Below are 19581 nucleotides of genomic sequence, written 5' to 3' on the forward strand. Positions count from 1 at the left end.
CTGATTGACAGGAAGCTGCTAATCCACACCTAGTCCTGTAGTAATTATCTCCTGCTGATAAAACACTGATTTTATGAAAACAGCCACACCAAGCTTAAGTGACACATCACTGGAATCAGGATCTCACCTCCTGCATCATGCTGCTCTGAGATTACATAGCCAAAATCTGATGACAGGTTCACTTTCAGTGTGGGGAAGCAGAATTCACAGAAGTGCACTGCCAACAAGTTTTTATGTACCAGTTTGCTTGAAGAATCCAGACTTCCCTCCTATTATCTGGAAACTGCCCTATTCACATGTAGAATGACCTATACCAACTGTGCCCAACGGATCTCAGTGACAGTGGAAAAAACTCTGCATTGAGCGCTATTCTTCCTGTCACTGACTCAGATGCTCAAAAACGCTTATTTTGGGGGTATGAATTTTTAGTAAGATAATGCAATCGTCCACTTCTGTACATGAAAAAGGTGCACGTTCCACATTGTGACATTTTAGGGCTGCTGCACAATGCAAAAGTTGTCCGCCAGATTAATGTGAACTTCAAGCCGGATCCTTGTAATCATCTGTAAGAATACTTTTATGCATGTTCGCTCTATTTCCAGGAACGGCCAACCCTGAGGGACTTGTGGAAGCAAAATTATCAAGTGATTGTGTGCTATGATCATCCCCAGGCACTGATAATTGACTTTCTATGGCCATCTATGCCATACTGGTGGGCAAACACAACTAATACAGACTACTTGCTGCACTTTCTGGAGATGAAAAAACACAGTGGGAGACCAGGTACGGTATCTGGTTCTTCATTTCAATTTTTACTTTTCTTTTAGGTGTTTATAGAACGTTATTGTTAGCCTAAAGGGAGAGTTTGGTGTTCTCAGTATTTTATCCTCTGTATGCTGACAAGTTTTATTTTGGGGAATATGACCAGAATTTTTTTGGCATCCTTAGATTAGTAATATCCCATGTACATTTTTTAAACCATAAAAGAATGACTCATTATTGCATTTGTGGTTACCGTATATACTCGAGTATAAGCCGACCCGAGTATAAGCCGACCCCCCTAATTTTGCCACAAAAAACTGGGAAAACTTATTGACTCGAGTATAAGCCTAGGGTAGAAATGCAGCATTTACCGGTGAATTTCAAAAATAAAAATAGATCATTATTTCCCCATAGCTGTGCCATATAGTGCTCTGCACCGTTCATTATTGCCCCATAGCCGTGCCATATAGTGCTCTGCACCGTTCATTATTTCCCCATAGCCGTGCCATATAGTGCTCTGCACCGTTCATTATTGCCCCATAGCTGTGCCATATAGTGCTCTGCACTGTTCATATTTCCCCATAGCTGTGCCATATAGTGCTCTGCACCGTTCATTATTGCCCCATAGCTGTGCCATATAGTGCTCTGCACTGTTCATATTTCCCCATAGCTCTGCCACATAGTGCTCTGCACCATTCATATTGCCCCATAGCTGTGCCATATAGTGCTCTGCACCGTTCATATTTCCCCATAGCTGCCATATAGTGCTCTGCACCGTTCATATTTCCCCATAGCTGCCATATAGTGCTCTGCACCGTTCATATTGCCCCATAGCTGTGCCATATAGTGCTCTGCACCGTTCATAGTTCCCCATAGCTGTGCCATATAGTGCTCTGCACCGTTCATATTTCCCCATATCTGTGCCCCATATAGTGCTCTGCACCGTTCATATTGCCCCATAGCTCTGCCATATAGTGCTCTGCACCGTTCATAGTTCCCCATAGCTCTGCCATATAGTGCTCTGCACCGTTCATATTTCCCTATAGCTGTGCCTCATATAGTGCTCTGCACCGTTCATATTTCCCCATAGAAAGCTCTGCCATTGCCGCTGCTGCAGTAAAAAAAAAAAAATGCCATACTCACCTCTCTTGCTTGCAGCTCCCGGCGTCCACTCCCGGCGTTTCTCCGCTCTGACTGATCAGGCAGAGGGCGCCGCGCACACTATATGCGTCATCGCGCCCTCTGACCTGCACAGTCAGAGCGCAGAGACGCCGGGAAGATGGAGCGGCGCCCGGCGGCTGGAACGTGGACAGGTAAATATGCGATACTTACCTGCTCCCGGCATCCGGCTCCTTCCCCCGTACAGCTGTCTTCGGTGCCGCAGCTTCTTCCTCTATCAGCAGTCACCGTTACCGCTGATTAGAGAAATGAATAGGCGGCTCCACCCCTATGGGAGGTGGAGCCGCCTATTCATTTCTCTAATGAGCGGTCCCACGTGACCGCTGACAGGAAGAGCTGCAGCACCCGAAGACAGTGTGACAGGCAGGGGGAGCGCCAGGATCGCTGGAAGCAGGTAAGTATGCCTCAGCGCCCTCACCCCCTCACCCGCCGACCCTGCCACCCACCTTGACTCGAGTATAAGCCGAGAGGGGCACTTTCAGCCCAAAAATTTGGGCTGAAAATCTCGGCTTATACTCGAGTATATATGATATTTCTTTTTTTAAGCTTTTTTTTGTTTTACGCTTTATTGTTCTTTTCTATATTGTTCTTGTAGAACAATATAGCACAAAACAAAAATAATGAATTTGATAGGTTTCCAAAATGTAAAGTTCACTTACATATACAGGTCCAAAAAGTGTTTTTAGACTTGCAGCTACATAAATATGTGATAGTGCGACTTCACACAAAAATCTAAAATGTGAAACCGTGGAAAATCTCATGATTTTCTGCAGTGTTGTGCAGATTTTCTCCTGTGACACCAGTCCTCCCCTAGGGTATCTTTGCCATTTTGAACAATACATTTCTAAAATGACCTTAATGTAAATAAGAAAAACACACTTCTACATAAAATGTTTTTTTCCTGCATTTTAACTTTACATGTTTAAATACACTGTGTGCAGAATTATTAGGCAAGTTGTATTTTGATCACATGATACGTTTTATACATGTTGTTCTACTCCAAGCTGTTCAGACTTGAGAGCCAGCTACCAATTAAGTAAATCAGGTGATGTGCATCTCTGTAATGAGGAGGGGTGTTGTCTAATAACATCAAAACCCTATATAAGGTGTGCTTAATTATTAGGCAACTTCCTTTCCTTTGGCAAAATGGGTCAGAAGAGAGATTTGACGGGCTCTGAAAAGTCCAAAATTGTGAGATGTCTTGCAGAGGAATACAGCAGTCTTGAAATTGCCAAACTTTTGAAGTGTGATCACTGAACAATCAGCGTTTCATGGCAAATAGACAACAGGGTCGCAAGAAGCGTGTTGGGCAAAAAAGGCACAAAATAACTGCCCATGAATTGAGGAAAATTGTAACGAATGGAAACGGAGGCACAGATGTAGAAGTTCACATTCGTATTTATTAAAGTTTGATGTGGAACCACTAGACCACAGTCCGGGGGGCTCCGAAGGCGTGAGCCCCAGACACCCTTAGTAAGTCCCCTCGAACAGGGACAGAATGAAATGCCTGGAGGACACAGGTGCTACCTTCAGTTAGACCCCATACTCATGGCGGCTGTCCCAGCGGAACAGACGGACCAGCAAGGTTAGCGGGTATTGCAGAGTTGACTGGAGGATACCGGGTGTAGAAGCTGGCGCCGGGGGTACTGGCGTGGTCCGGAAGTGAGGCTGGCGGACTGGCAGGACTAGACGGGTCCAGCGTAGATACTGCGGATGCAGTCCAGAATAGCCGGGTGACTGGTAGCAGAAGATCTGTGGAGACAGACAGAATAAGCGGAGTTCCTTGCAGATATTTCAGAAACAGAAGTGCAGGATAACCGGAACCGGAAGTTAGCAACAGTAGATACTTGTTGCTCCGGCGCCCTCCCTATGGTGGAAGGGCTAGAAATAATAGACAAACACACACCATTGGTTAGAGGCAACATTTGGAAAATGCACACTGTCTCTTTAAGAACCCTGCCAGGGAACCTGCTTGTCGCACGCCAGGAAGCAGGAGAGGAAGGAGGGGTGGGGGCTGCGTCCAGACAGCGTGAAGCCTTGTATAAACCACAAAATATAGGCAGGCACCGCCGCCAGGGATCACCTACAGCATGCTACAAGAACATAATACAACAAACAAGAGAAGAATAGCATGCACAAAAGAAGGGATCACCATGCAAATAATATCACAATATAACAACTTTATTATTGTACCACACAAGAACACTGCAAAAAAGGGTTAAAAACAATTAAAATTGCACTATGAAGTACAAAGCAAATGAAACCAAGACCCAAAATAAGGTCAAGCCACGGTGTCCCCCTATAAACAAGAGCTGCCTGGTCAGTCCATAGCTAGGGGATCTACTAGAGAGGCAGTAATGCCCTAGTACAAAGAGACCCCCTATAAAGCCCTATAAAAAGTGGCCTGGATGAGAAGAAACATCCTATACTACCTGATGGAATAAGTCAGGTGTCCAAGGCAGCGTTCCTGGTGAAGGTAACAGGATAAAATAAGCAGGTGGCAATGAAAGGGGGGTAAACACCGGGCACAAGAGCCCAACGCGTGTCGCCAGTAAACCGGCTTCTTCAGGGGCAGTGAAGACAGCGTGAAGCCAGTACAGAGCGAGAGTCCCGACGGAGACCCCCTGGAGGTACATTAAACAGACCGGGTGTAACAGTATCCCCCTCTTTAGGCCCCTCTCTTTTTCAAGCCTGCGTAGAATTTTTTCAGTAGAAGAAGAGCACGGATATTCTCTCTAGGCTCCCATGACTTCTCAGGACCGAAGCCCCTCCAATCCACCAAAAAATAGCTCTTACCCCTTATCCTTTTAGAAGCCAAGATATTCTGTACCTCAAAAACATCCTCCTCACTGACGGGATCCGGAGTGGAACCAGGATCTTTAAAAAATGAACTCAAAAGTACGGGTTTGAGGAGGGAAACATGAAAAGAATTAAGCACACGTAAGGAAGCCGGCAGTTTCAATTTGTACGAGACTGCGTTAATCCATTTCAGGACTTCAAAAGGACCGATGAAGCGGGGACCCAGTTTGTAAGAGGGCATCTTCAGACGGATATATTTGGAGGAGAGCCATACCTTATCTCCTGGCCGGAAGGAAGGAGCCTCCAGATGTCTTTTGTCCGCATACTTCTTCATATGTAGTGAAGCTCTCTCTAAGGCAACCTTGGTGTCGCTCCATATTTTCGAGAATTCCTCCGTAAAGGTATCAGCTGCAGGAACGCCAGACCCAGAGATGGGAAGCGGAATCCTGGGTTGGAGCCCAAACACAATCTGAAAGGGAGATATTCCAGAAGACTCACTTACTTGATTGTTGTACGAGAATTCTGCCCAAGGCAGCAACTTGATCCAGTCATCATGATGTACGTTGACGAAGTGACGCAAGCATCCTGTCAGAATATGATTGGTCCTCTCTACTTGCCCATTGGATTGAGGATGATATGCGGAAGAGAAGTCCAGCTCCACTTGTACAGACCTAAAAAGTGCTCTCCAGAATTTGGAGGTGAACTGGACACCCCTGTCGGATACGATATGGAGAGGAAACCCGTGAAGATGAAAGATATGTTGAATGAAATGATCAGTGAGCTCTGAAGCAGACGGAAGACCAGGTAACGGAACAAAATGCGCCATCTTCGAAAAACGATCCACCACAACCCAGATGACTGAACATCCAGAGGAGGCCGTTTCTTCCTACAACAATGGGGTACGGCAATGGGGACACGGTTTGCCCCCGCGTTCGCCAACCTATATGTAGCCAAGTGGGAGGAGTCAGCCATCTATGATAAGGGCCAGCTACGTACGGGGGTAGCACTGTGGCGTCGATTCATAGATGACGTCATACTTGTGTGGGAGGGCTCCAGGGTTGACCTGGACTCATTCCTTCATGGCCTAAATACCAATTTGGCCTGGAGTTTACACCCACTATTAGCGGCAGTACCATCAATTTCCTGGATTTGACCATCTTCGTGGAAGAGGGCCACCTTTGCACAAAATGTTACCGGAAGGAAGTGGATTCAAATAGCTTTATTCACACTAGCAGCTGCCACCTTCCGGTGTGGCTCACGAACATTCCAAAGGGACAATTCACCAGGATTCGACGTAACTGCACTAATCTCAATGACTTCGATCATGAATCTGGGCATCTTACACAGCAATTCCTGGAGAAGGGTTACCCTTTGCCACTGGTGGAACAGGCCACAGCCAAATTGGCCTATAACAAACAGGACCCGGTGGGTAGTCTAAAATCCAGACCTAACGGGGGTTTTATGCCATGTGGGGGGTGTTTTGGTTGCATACACACAGGGATTGAGAAAAGTTGCCAAATCACATTCAGGGACTCTAGTGGCACGTTGACATTTGACATTCGGGATAGGATTACATGTTTCTCAATGGGGATAATCTATTTGATCCAATGCCCTTGCGGGAAACTGTATGTGGGTAGGACCAAAAGAAAGCTTATGGTTCGAATTAGGGAACACCTGAGAAATATTCAGAAGGGATTCTTGGGCCACCCCCTATCCCGCCACTTCCAAGAGGTACACAATGGGAGTGTTAGGGACTTGTTATTTTGTGGGATTCAAAAAGTTCACCAAAATTTGAGGGGGGGCAATTTCGTGAAACAAATGTCCAAGATTGAGTCAGAATGGATATTCAGATTGGACTGCCTTGCCCCTAAGGGCCTGAATCATGATTTTGAATTATACGCATTTTAAAGGCTTAGGCTAAATACTACCTGCGTTGTATAGTACAGACTATTCTATTTTATTGTATTTTATTACTGATTATTTATTACAACGACTGTAGACAGCCTCTCGAGGGGGTATTGTGCAGTGAGGACCTCTGAATTCCGTGTCCCGGTCATTATATGTATTAGGCCCATATATGATTTTTAAGGTATATATCCATATTTTATTTTATCGTATTTTTATATAATTTTTTTTTTGTTAGGGCGTCATATTTGCGCCTTTGGCCGTGTCAGTGCATTTTTAAAGTGTTTTTAATGTTTTACTATTAAAGTTATAATTTTATGTATAGGGCTTTTGTTTTTGGTTACTCGTATTTTTTAGAGAGCTGGTGGACGCCTATCCATACGTACAAATATCGGGTTATATGCCCAATTAATATTTAATAGTTAGGGATCAGTTGTTCTCCAATTTGAGGGATTAATACTATGATGTGCTGATGTGCTTTTATTGGAGTTGCACGGCCATTGTATTGACTGGGGCGGGTCTAGAGTTCTGGTGGGTGGGCCCATAGAGGTGGCGAGGGTATATATAGAATAGGAGTCGCCGCTGGGCTGTAACCCTGAGGAAGAAGGGCGTTTTCCCTTCTAAACGCGTCGGTTAGTCTTTTTGATCCCAGCGAGGCTCCCTTGGCCTGTGACGTCACACGCTGCCAGTCAGCGGCGGCCATCTTGGTTTCTAATTGCAACCAGGCACGCCTCCGGCCGGGACGTTCCCTGGCTCTGCACTTTACCTGCGTCTCTTTGTCCCGGTCTCGCCTGAGCACACACCAGTGTGCCTACCCTCCGGACACCAACTTCACACTCGCCCCGCTTCTGATTCCGCCTCGGCCACAGGTAGGAGTATCGCACACCCTCCCTACATTTACTAGGACCAGCCGGGCATTCCAGTTTATTCAGCATACGGTAAGGGCCACATTCCTATTATCACTATTATAGCGTGTACGGCCGCCGCGCCGGCTGGTATCATTTATATTGGAGGAGCGAGGATTGTTGCTTATACAGTGTGCAGTTATATCGCTACCGTCAGGGGGGCAGTTTGTTGTTCTGTGGCGCACTTGGCACACTATCCACAGTGGGTCATTTCAGTGTCTGCATTCATTGCTGTGCTCAGGTTTACTGCACCCCTGCGAGTAGGGGTGAGTTACCTGCACCACCTAAGCGCGGTTCCAGTTTGTAGTATAATTAAAAAAAAATCACCTACCCAGTGTAAACATACCAAGCTAGATGCCACAACTAAATGACCAAAAAATTTGCCTACAAAGTCCCTGCAATTGGCCTGGCTGATAACCTACCTATCTGTGGGGGTTGGCACCCTAAAGAGCGATTTGGCGCCCCTACTCACCATAGTCTAACCCTAACTACCCTATCACAACCCTAAAGGTACCTTCACACATAACGATATCGTTAACGATATAGTTGCTTTTTGTGACGTAGCAACGATATCGTTAAGGAAATCGTTATGTGTGACAGCGACCAACGATCAGGCCCCTGCTGGGAGATCGTTGGTCGCTGAGGAAAGTCCAGCACTTTATTTTGTCGCTGGATCTCCCGCTGACATCGCTGGATCGGCGTGTGTGACGCCGATTCAGCGATGTCTTCACTGGTAACCAGGGTAAACATCGGGTTACTAAGCGCAGGGCCGAGCTTAGTAACCCGATGTTTACCCTGGTTACCAGCGTAAATGTTAAAAAAACAAACACTACATACTTACCTTCAGCTGTCTGTCCCCGGCGCTCTGCTTCTCTGCACTCCTCCTGCATCCTGTGTCAGCGCCGGCCAGCCGGAAAGCACAGCGGTGACGTCACCGCTCTGCTTTCCGGCTGACCGGCGCTGACAGTGCAGAGGAAAGCAGAGCGCCGGAGGACAGACAGCTGAAGGTAAGTAGTGTTTGTTTTTTTAACGTTTACGCTGGTAACCATGGTAAACATCGGGTTACTAAGCGCGGCCCTGCGCTTAACCCGATGTTTACCCTGGTTACCGGGGACCTCGGGATTGTTGGTCGCTGGAGAGCTGTCTGTGTGACAGCTCTCCAGCGACCAAACAGCGACGCTGCAGCGATCGACATCGTTGTCGGTATCGCTGCAGCGTCGCTGAGTGTGAAGGTACCTTAAGCCACAAGGTTGGAAAACAATATGCAGATAGAATGGGGATGAAGAGTCTTTTTAGATATATACATTTAATAGACCAGATTCAGCAGGGATATTGTATAGCAAAATTAAGCAACAAAAATATCTGTGATCAGCCATAGATATTGCTCCCAAAAAACAAACAAACAAAAAAAAACACACTTTCCACAATAACGGTACATATCATGTAAATTCCCACAATGATAGTACATATAATGTAGATGTCCTACTAGGCTTTGATACTGCTACACCCGTGGGCATAACAGAGCGATCTGCTGAGACAATGTCGCATTGACAAATATCACAGTGGAAAGAATCAAATTATACTGTGAGTCAAACTTATCTGATCCTGATATATATATAGCCCGACACGTTTCCCCGCAATCTGCAGTTCATCAGGAGGTAACTAGATGCCATAGGTCCTGACCGGGTACGACCACCTTTGAATAAGAAACATAAGATAAAACGTCAAGACTGGGCCAAGAAATGGGCAGCACGGTGGCGCAGTGGTTAGCACTGCAGCCTTGCAGCGCTGGGGTCCTGGGTTCTAATCCCACCCAGGACAACATCTGCAAAGAGTTTGTATGTTCTCTCCGTGTTTGCGTGGGTTTCCTCCGGGTACTCCGGTTTCCTCCCACATTCCAAAGACATACTGTTAGGGATTATAGATTGTGAGCCCCATTGGGGACAGTGATGATAATGTGTGCAAACTGTAAAGCGCTGCGGAATATGTTAGCGCTATATAAAAATAAAGATTATTATTATTTATTATTAAATATCTTAAGACTGACTTTTCAAAGGTTTTATGGACTGATGAAATGAGAGTGACTCTTGATGGGCCAGAGGCTGGATCAGTAAAGGGCAGAGAGCTCGACTCCGACTCAGATGCCAGCAAGGTGGAGGTGGGGTAATGGTATGGGCTGGTATCATCAAAGATGAACTTGTGGGACCTTTTCGGGTTGAGGATGGAGTGAAGCTCAACTCCCAGACCTACTGCCAGTTTCTGGAAGACAACTTTTTCAAGCAGTGGTACAGGAAGAAGACGGTATCGTTCAAGAAAAACATGATTTTCATGCAGGACAATGCTCCATCGCATGCCTCCAACTACTTCACAGTGTGGCTGGCCAGTAAAGATCTCAAAGAAGAAAAAATAATGACATGGCCCCCTTGTTCACCTGATCTGAACCCCATAGAGAACCTGTGGTCCCTCATAAAATGTGAGATCTACAGGGAGGGAAAATAGTACACCTCTTGGAACAATGTCTGGGAGGCTGTGGTGGCAGCTGCATGCAATGTTGATCGTAAACAGATCAAGGAACTGACAGAATCTATGGATGGAAGGCTGTTTAGTGTCATCATAAAGAAAGGCGGCTATATTGGTCAATAATTTTTTGGGTTTTGTTTTTGCATGTCAGAAATGTTTATTTCTAAATTTTGTGCAGTTATATTGGTTTACCTAGTGAAAATAAACAAGTGAGATGGGAATATATTTGTTTGTTTTTTATTAAGTTGCCTAATAATTCTGCACAGTAATAGTTACCTGCACAAACAGATATCCTCCTAAGATAGCCAAATCTTAAAATAAACCCACTCCAACTTCCAAAAATATTATAAATATTGATATTTACGAATCTTTTGGGTTAATAGAGAACATAGTTGTTGATCAATAATAAAAATAATCCTCTAAAATACAACTTGCCTAATAATTCAGCAAACAGTGTACATTAACTATAAACCATAGAAAGTAGGACCGATAAGCAATCAAATAACTATTTACACACTGAAGTCAACCCTGACACATGGTAAGGTTTTTAATATTAGACAGCATAGGACCATCCCGATCAGGGTCACCTTGTCGAGGTGAGATGGCTTTTATGCTATTTTTGATCACAAACAGTATTACTAAAAACTCTGTGTTATTTAGATGCACTTTTGCTTTTTACTTATTTAGTTACAGCAGGGGTTTTTGCTCATTTTGTTTCTTGTAGGTTTTGTAGTCAAATAACTATGTAGACTAATTGCTTTCTCAGGGAAAATGTAGTTTAAAAACTCATCCTATTTAGGTAACACCTAATTACTGAGGTCTGGTACTTTTAAAGCAATTATCCGGTTAAAACAAGTTTCCACCTATGCTGAGACCCACACTAAGGCCTCTTTTCCACTTGCGAGAAACACGTTCGTGTCTCGCATGTGAACACAAAGCTCTGGTGCCGGCACTTGGGAGCGTCGCTTGCAGCTCCATGTGTTGCTCTGCGGCCGCACACTTCGCTCTGGAGTGTCGGCACCAGAGCTTGGTTTTCACATGCGAGACACGGAGGTGTTTCTCGCAAATGGAAAAGAGGCCTAATCGGCAGAAAAGGGAGCTTTTATCCCATTATAATGGTGCACATGTTCAACCTCAGCTCTGTTCATTACCAATATAGTATTGTGTTTGATTAAGGTTATGTGTGTATGTATTTGCTTCCGAAATTTCTGCATAAAATACCGTATTTTTCGGACTAAAAGATGCACTTTGTTCCTCCAAGAATGTGAAGGAAAATGGGAGTGCGACTTATAGTCCCGATGAACATGTTCTGGTTGTGGTGGGGGAGCAGTGGGTCACAGGAGTGAGGGGCCGGCGGTTGCAGCTAACTCCTGTGTTCGCTACTAAAGATAAATTAATATTCACTCCATTCCACGCCCATAGGAGTGGTGAGCAGTGAATATTAATTTCTCTATAATAGAATCTTGGTATGCATGGCCCCATTCTTATCCTGGTATGATTGGGCCCCATCCCTGTCCTGGTATGCATGGCCCCATCCTTATCCTGGTATGTATGGCTGCATCAGAAAAACAAACAAAACCCCAAAACATTACACTTACCAACCTGCGTTCCTTCGCAGGATCTTGTTCCGGTGCCAGAAACTGCTTTACTCTTGTAAGCAGTGCATGGCAGGGATGTCATGCGCTGCTTACAAGCCAAGGACAGCTGCCGGAATACTCACTGCTTTCCACGCCGGGACTATGTGCGTTGAGGGCAGTGAGTATTCATTGCTCTTCAGTAGCGCGCAGTGTGAGTCGCAGGCATCAGCTTCCTACAGCTGCCAGGCTGTCCCTGCTACTAAAGGAAATGAATATTCAATGCTCTCCACTCTCACAGGCGTGGAATGCAGTGAATATTCATTTCCTTTAGTAGCTAACATGTGAAAGCCCGGCAGCTGCAGGAAGCAGGTGGCTGACACTGTGCTCGCTACTAAAGAGCAATGAATAATCACTGCCCTCCACGCACATAGTCTCGGCGTGGAGAGCAGTGCATATTCTGGCAGCTGTCCTCTGCTTGCACGCATCCCATGACGTCCCTGCCATGCGCTGTTTACAAGCATAAATCAGCTGCTGGCACCAGAACAAGACGCTGCGAGGGAGTGCAGGTAGGTAAGTGTAATGTTTGTTTTTTATTTTAAAGTTTATCTGATGGGGCCATGCATACCAGGATAGAGATGGAGGCCAGTCATACAAGGATAAGGATGGGACCATGTATACCAGAATGGGGATGGGGGCCAATCATATCAGGATAAGGATGGGGCCATGGATAGCTTGATGGGGATCAGAGGGGCCATGCATACCAGGATAAAGATGAGGGGGCACGCATGCCAGGATAGCGATGAGGGGGCCATGCACACCAGGATGGGGATGAGAGGGGCCATGCATAACAGCGTAGGGATGAGGCAGCCATGCATACCAGGATAAGGATGGGGGGGGGCATGCATATAAGGATGGGGATGAGGGGACGATATATACCGGGATATTAAGTACAGAATTGACCACATTTTTTGCTTCATTTTTTTCCTATTTTCCTCCTCTAAGACCTAGGTTCATCTTATGGTCTGGTGCGTCTTATAGTCCAAAAAATACAGCATGTCTCTCCTGGCAAGAAACATCTTTCTGTGCATTTTTTTTCCTTTCATTAGAATGGGTGAAAAATGCTGCAAAACAGATTCAAATCTGGAAAGAAAAATATATACAGAATCTGCATCAAGATTTAGAAATTTCATCCACTTTGCCAGGACAGTAAAATGCTGCGTTTTCATGGACACAAGAAAAAACATGATGTGTGAACATGCCCTAAAAGTTTCACCTGTTCTATCTGCTTGCAGAGCAGTGAATTCCCATGTGTTGCGCTGTGGGAAGGGATATAACGGAAAACAACTTAAAAACAGAAAATTCTATAGTCTTTAACGGAGTCTATCTGATTGCTAAAGATTACTATGTAATCAATACGGTGTATAATAGTGTTTAAAATAAGTGGACTGAAAAAATTGTTTTGTCTTTGATTCTGAATGTACTATATTTTACAGATGGATTTTTTGTGGCTGGCCTTAATTTAACGGAGAATTGGTCTTACATCTTAAAACATCCATTTGGTTCCATGAAAAGCATGACTTTGCCTAAACTTCCATTTTTGTACAAGTGGATACAGAAGCAACATCCAGGAGGGAGCGGTGATGCCACCAATATTATTGCAGAAGATCTTATTGGATCTGATGACTTTGTTTCTGCGGTGATTAAACTCAATAAGAAGCTTCTGGACAGAACTGATGCACTGCTTAGCTATAAGACTTGAAATATTGTAGTATTTTGCACTTCTCAGTTAAAGATGTATGAATAGCAATATGCCCTATACTTAAAGCACCACTCCATCTTTTTTTTATTTCAGTGTTAAAGTGGTGCTGCTAATATAAGTTCTGTGCCCCTCGTCTTATACTTTGCAGCCACTGCCTTCATCTGTTATCCGTGGTTCTCTTGTCACTTCTCTGCAGGGCCGGCTCCAGGTTTTTGTGGGCCCAGGCGAAAGAGTCAAGTGGGCCCCTTTAACACATACCACGATTCATGATGCACAGAAATATAGGTATAGTACAATGCCAAAGATTTCACTTCTTACATTACATGAGTAATATCAATTGTAAATTATACACTGCTCAAAAAAATAAAGGAAACAAACAACAGAATATAAATCCAAGTAAGTCAAAGTTCTGTGAAATCAAACTGTCCACTTAGGAAGCAACACTGTTTGACAATTTCACATGCTATTGTGCAAATGGAATAGACTACAGATGGAAATTATTGGCAATTATCAAGACACACTCAATAAAAGAGTGGTTCTGCAGGTGGGGACCACAGACCACATCTCAGTACCAATGCTTTCTGGCTTATGTTTTGGTCACTTTTGAATGTTGGTTGTGCTTTCACACAAGTGGCTCTAGTAGTGCAGCTCATCCAGGATGGCACATCAATGCGAGCTGTGGCAAGGTTTGCTGTGTCTGTCAGCGTAGTGTCTAGAGGCTCGAGGCACTACCAGGAAACAGGCCAGTACACCAAGAGACGTGAAGGGGGCAGTAGGAGGGCAACAACCCAGCAGCAGGACCGCTACCTCAGCCTTTGTGCAAGGAGGAACAGGAGGAGCACTTCAAGAGCCCTGCAAAATGACCTCCAGCAGGCCACAAATGTGCATGTGTCTGCACAAACGGTTAGAAACCGACTCCATAAGGATGGTCTGAGTGCCCGACATCCACAAATGGGGGTTGTGCTCACAGCCCCACACCGTGCAGGAGGATTGGCATTTGCCTCAGAACACCAGGATTGGCTAATTCACCACTGGCGCCCTGTGCTCTTCACAAATAAAAGCAGGTTCACACTGAGCACATGTGACAGAGTCTGGAGATGCCATGGAGAGTGATCTGCTGCCTACAACATCCTTCAGCATGACCGGCTTGGCAGTGGGTCAGTAATGGTGTGGGGTGGCATTTCTTTGAACTTCCGCGCAGCCCTCCGTGTGCTCACCAGAGGTAGCCTAACTGCCATTAGGTACAGAGATGAGATCCTCAGACTCCTTGTGAGACCATTTGCTGGTGCGGTTGGCCCTGGGTTCCACCTTATGCAGGACAATATCAGACCTCATGTGGTTGGAGTGTGTCAGCAGTTCCTGCAAGATGAAGGCATTGAAGCTATGGACTGGCCCGCCGTTCCCCAGCCCTGAATCCGATTGAACACATCTGGGACATCATGTCTCACATCATCCACTAACGTCATGTGGCACCACAGACTGTCCAGGAGTTGGCGGATGCTTTAGTCCAGGTCTAGGAGGAGATCCCTCAGCAGACCATCCGCTGCCTCATCAGGAGCATGCACAGGTGTTGTAGGGAGGCCACACACACAAAACAGAACATCATTTCCTTGTCTTGAGGCATTTCCACTGAAATTTATCAGCCTGTAATTTGATTTTCAAACTTTGATTTTGAGTATCATTCCAAATCCAAACCTCCATGGAATATTCATTTTGATGTACATTGATCATTTTTATGTTTTATTCTCACACATTCCACTATGTCATGAATAAAGATTTGCAACTGAAATATTTCAATCAGTGATATCTAGGATGTGGTGTTTTGTGTTCCCTTTATTTATTTGAGCAGTGTATAATACCATACATATAGGATAATGCATCGCTTAGTCCTCCATATAGTATAATGCTCAGCTCATAGTCCATATAGTATAATTCACAGTGAATAGTCCTTCATATTAGTATAATTCACAGCCCTTAGTCCTCCATAAAATATACCCCCCCCATTTTCCTCTATTTAGTATATAATGCACCTCTATATACAATGCTCAGCTCATAGTCCTCCGTGTAGTATAATGCACAGCCCATAGTCATCCATGTAGTAGTATGGCCACCGTATAACTCTCCTCCCATCCGCACCCCCGCCACACAGCATCCTCTTCTGAAGCCGGCAGCTGACTTCAGCGTGCAAGCGACAGGAGCGCATGATATCACTGCCATGCGCTCCCAGTCATCTGCATGACCATGTCAGCTTTTAGCCTCTGATTGGTCGGTAACGTGTATTGACACTCACGGACCCAATGGGTCCATGTGCTCCAATACACATCAGCTAAACATGTGTCCGAAGAGTATTTGCGAGCGTCAGTAGGCGACCTTGCGATTGCAGCTGCGACCGCTGTAGTTATGCCCATGGCGAGGAGCCCCCACCTTGTTTGTAGGTGGTGTAGTGCTGCGATACGCGTGGGGCTCTTGCCTCACCCCCCTTCTCTTGTCTTTTACTTGGGCGTATTAGCCCTGACTATTCTCCAGCAGCTGGCTTTATATTTTCTATGATTGTTAGACCCTTTGGTCACATCTTATTTCTTGACACACTGGATCATTTCAACAATTGGTATTATACCCTTTATATCTTATCTTCGATAGGCGTGTTTGCCCTCTTCAATCTTCAATATGCCCTTTATTCTATATGGCAGTGATTTTCAACCTTTTTTTAGCCGCGGCACACTTTTTATACTTAAAAAATCCCGAGGCACACCACCAACCAAAATGGCACAAAATGGTGCGTCCAGGTTTGAGATGAAAGTCTGCAGTCATTCTATGTGACTGCAGGCTTCTGAATTCTCACAGCGCAAGCACTGCACACTTTCAGGATTCTCCCTTGCCGGTGGCCAGAGTGGACGGTCATGACAGCACAAGTATGTGATTTGGATACTTCTGGCCACATTCTAACTAGACGTGTCCGGCCTCAGTCAATTCATTTTCATTGAATGAGGCCACACATGTCTAGTCAGCACGTGACCGCATGTATGTAAATCACCAACATCAGAGAATTATGATAGCAGTGTGCACTGTGAGAATTCAGAAGTCTGCAGTCACATAGTATGACTGCAGACTCATCACAACCTTGGACATCCCCTTTAATGTTCCTAACAAATAAAAATGAGAATTAGTATCACAAAAAAAACACATTTACATCCAGGTACCTGATAGATGACGTTGTTTGTGGAGTCGCCTCTTTCTTTTCATCTTCACCTTGTCCAGATGCCATGATGACTCTTCTCATCCACCGGCAGAGCTCGTTTCTGCAGACTTCCATCTTCTCCTGTCTTCTGCAGCACATCCCGACACAACACCCTTAAAGATAGCAGTGTTATTATAATGCTCCGGAATAACAATATCTGCCCTAGGCTGAGCCCCTGAGTAAATAATTGCCCCTCACTTTATTCCCAGCACATAATATGACCCTCACTGTCCCTCTTATGGTACATGCCATCCACACTACCCTCTCTCTTTTTTCCATACTTCACGCTGCCTTCTCATACTGTGTCCCTCATAGAGAGCCCAGTCTCTCTACTGTGCCCCTTCATTACACTCCTCCTACTTGGCATACTGTCTCCTCCTGGCTGTTACCCTCACACTACTCAGTATCTATTATGTGTCCACTCACACTTTCATCCCCCCATACTGTCTGCACACATTTCTAATAGCCTCCTCCTGTACATCCCCCCCTGCTAACATACCCCTTTGCTCTCTCCATATTTCCTCCTCACACATTCCCCCGACTCCCCATACTGTCCTCACACATCCCATCACCGTTGCTCCCAGTACTGTCAGCACACATTTTTCCCCTCGCTACTGTGTCCACCCCCATCTCCCCACTCACCCCCACAGAATATATCCACTGCCCTTCCGATAGAATAAATCCATCCCCTTCCACAGAATAAATGCACCCTGCCCCACACATGCTAAATAAATTCCAGCCCCCCCCCCCACGTACACACTGAATAAATCCCCCCCACACACTGAATAAATCCCCCCACACACTGAATAAATCCCCCCCACACACTGAATAAATCCCCCCCACACACTGAATAAATCCCCCCCACACACTGAATAAATCCCCCCACACACTGAATAAATCCCCCCCCACACACTGAATAAATCCCCCCCACACACTGAATAAATCCCCCCCACACACTGAATAAATCCCCCCACACTTAATAAATCCCCCCACACACTTAATAAATCCCCCCACATACTCCCCATAAACCCGCCCCACGCTGAATCTTCAGTGTCTTCAGCTCCACAGCACAGGAGCACTTACCACCAAGTCTCTTCTTTCTCCTGCGCGCCGGATAGTGACGTCAGCAGCGTGATCACATGACTTGATCACGCTGCTGGCGTCGCTCTGACCCAGCGGTCAGAGCCTCAATTGTACTCGCAGCTGGTAGATGTCTGCGAGTACAATTGATCTCCGGGAGCCGGCGCGCTGCAGCTTCTCTGTGCCGGCTGTCAGCTTGACAGTCGGCACAGAGAACAGCTGACTCCCGTTCCCCGCGGCACACTTGACCATGTGTCGCGGCACACTAGTGTGCCGCGGCACACTGGTTGAAAAACACTGCTATATGGGATATGCCTTATGTATGAGGGTTTACATTGTGATATCAGGTTTTTGTATATATTTTGTTATACATGTTCTTCATTGGGTCATTTTCGGAATCCGAGCATGCTTAAAGTACACTGCAGAATGGTATCTAGCAATAGGGTCATTCCACATCAAGTGGACCAGTTTTAAAAATCGTCCCCACTCTACCTTCTCCGATTTTGCGGAAAATTTATAAGGATGTACATGTATGTTTGAAAAGAGGTTCTGTAAATTTTTAGGGCCAGATCTCAAATACATTGGGCACTGTTGACCTTTCACTGGAGGTTCCACCAAGCCTTCGGCTTCAGCTAAAAGGATTTTGCAAACTTTGGCACGTAGCCATTAGAGTTCTATACTGGCTATGATGCTGAAATTTGGCATACTGTCTCAATCTTTGCTGCTAAACACGATAAAATTATTACCGGCTATGACAAATCAATATTTCAGCCGCAATTTTGTGTTAAAGTAGCTTGAAAAATGCGTCGCATAAAATGTATGCCAAACTTTGCCCATATATAACTCAAGACCAAAAACCAATAGTAACTGGTGCTTTGCCCTGTACACCAAACATCTACATGACTTTGCATTGCTGCAATATCACGGTCAAAGCATATGTATTTGTGGAAATATTCACACCCACATATGATGAAAAACTTAAAAAAAAAAAACGAATTTTACCTATTTTTAGGTCAAATTTCTCAAAAAGGGTACCCCCAAAATATATTAATTCTGATATCATTCGAAAGAGCACATTTTTCTCTACAAGGATCATTGTTTTTTTTTTTGGAGTCTCTCAGTTTAAGAAATGAAAAATGCCACTGAACATGGTGTTATTTATTAATACGCAATGAATGGTAACTGCACTATTCAAACCCTTGCGTTGGTCCATGGTGGTTATACCACAACCAATTCCCTAAGAATTGGTATTATAATCCTATTAAGAATTGTAATAATGCTGTCTTTCGAGAATTGGCAGCCCCATCGCCTAGGAGCCATGGCCGATAGCCGTGCAAGGCGAGCCTCGGGCGGTCTCTTTATCGCAGGTTCCGAAGCCTGAGGGTGGGTGTCTTTGCCTAGGATCCCAAGCCTAATATTGGGTATCTTTTGTTGGTTCCCAAGCCATAATGTTCAGTCTAAGTGGTCTGGAATTGTTGCTGAATTTTCAACATAATCGGTTCAGAGAAGCTGTATTGTCGGCCCATTGCTGTTGCAGCTGGTGCTGGAATTATTGCAATGATTGACTGCTCGGGAATCCAGCATGTATCATTTCTCACAGGCCAGTGAAATAAGCTAGCTGGTCCATGAGGATGCATAAAATTTATTAATGCATCATGCTCGTCGACTGAAATTTCAGAAATATTTCCAATCCACCAGTTCCTATCGTAAATGCAGGCAATGTATTGCCCTGGCTGGAGGTTTGCAATTGGCACAAAAGGCATTTCTGATCTTACAGATCTATCTACATGGGCAATGAAAGATGATGGGTCATTTGACACCCTTGAAATGCGAATCTTTTTGTCATCAATTGGCACA

The 19581-nt window shown here is 45.1% G+C and overlaps 1 protein-coding gene across 3 annotated transcripts in view; it reads left to right on the forward strand.

Moving 5' to 3' along the window:
• The window catches only part of PLCXD1 (phosphatidylinositol specific phospholipase C X domain containing 1), a 68518-nt gene extending 52065 nt beyond the window's left edge, over positions 1–16453 (forward strand). For 2 of the 3 annotated variants that reach the window (XM_069757859.1, XM_069757861.1), the window contains exons 6-7: positions 603–783; positions 13141–16453. In XM_069757859.1, the coding sequence (XP_069613960.1) occupies positions 603–783; positions 13141–13406 (447 nt within the window). In that variant the 3' untranslated portion in view covers positions 13407–16453. The remainder of the gene's footprint in view (positions 1–602; positions 784–13140) is intronic. The other variant, XM_069757862.1, reaches the window with a different exon arrangement.
• Positions 16454–19581: the final 3128 nt, after the last annotated feature.

Source organism: Ranitomeya imitator, chromosome 3, assembly GCF_032444005.1.
Source record: "Ranitomeya imitator isolate aRanImi1 chromosome 3, aRanImi1.pri, whole genome shotgun sequence".
In the NCBI taxonomy this organism is placed as follows: Eukaryota; Metazoa; Chordata; class Amphibia; order Anura; family Dendrobatidae; genus Ranitomeya; species Ranitomeya imitator.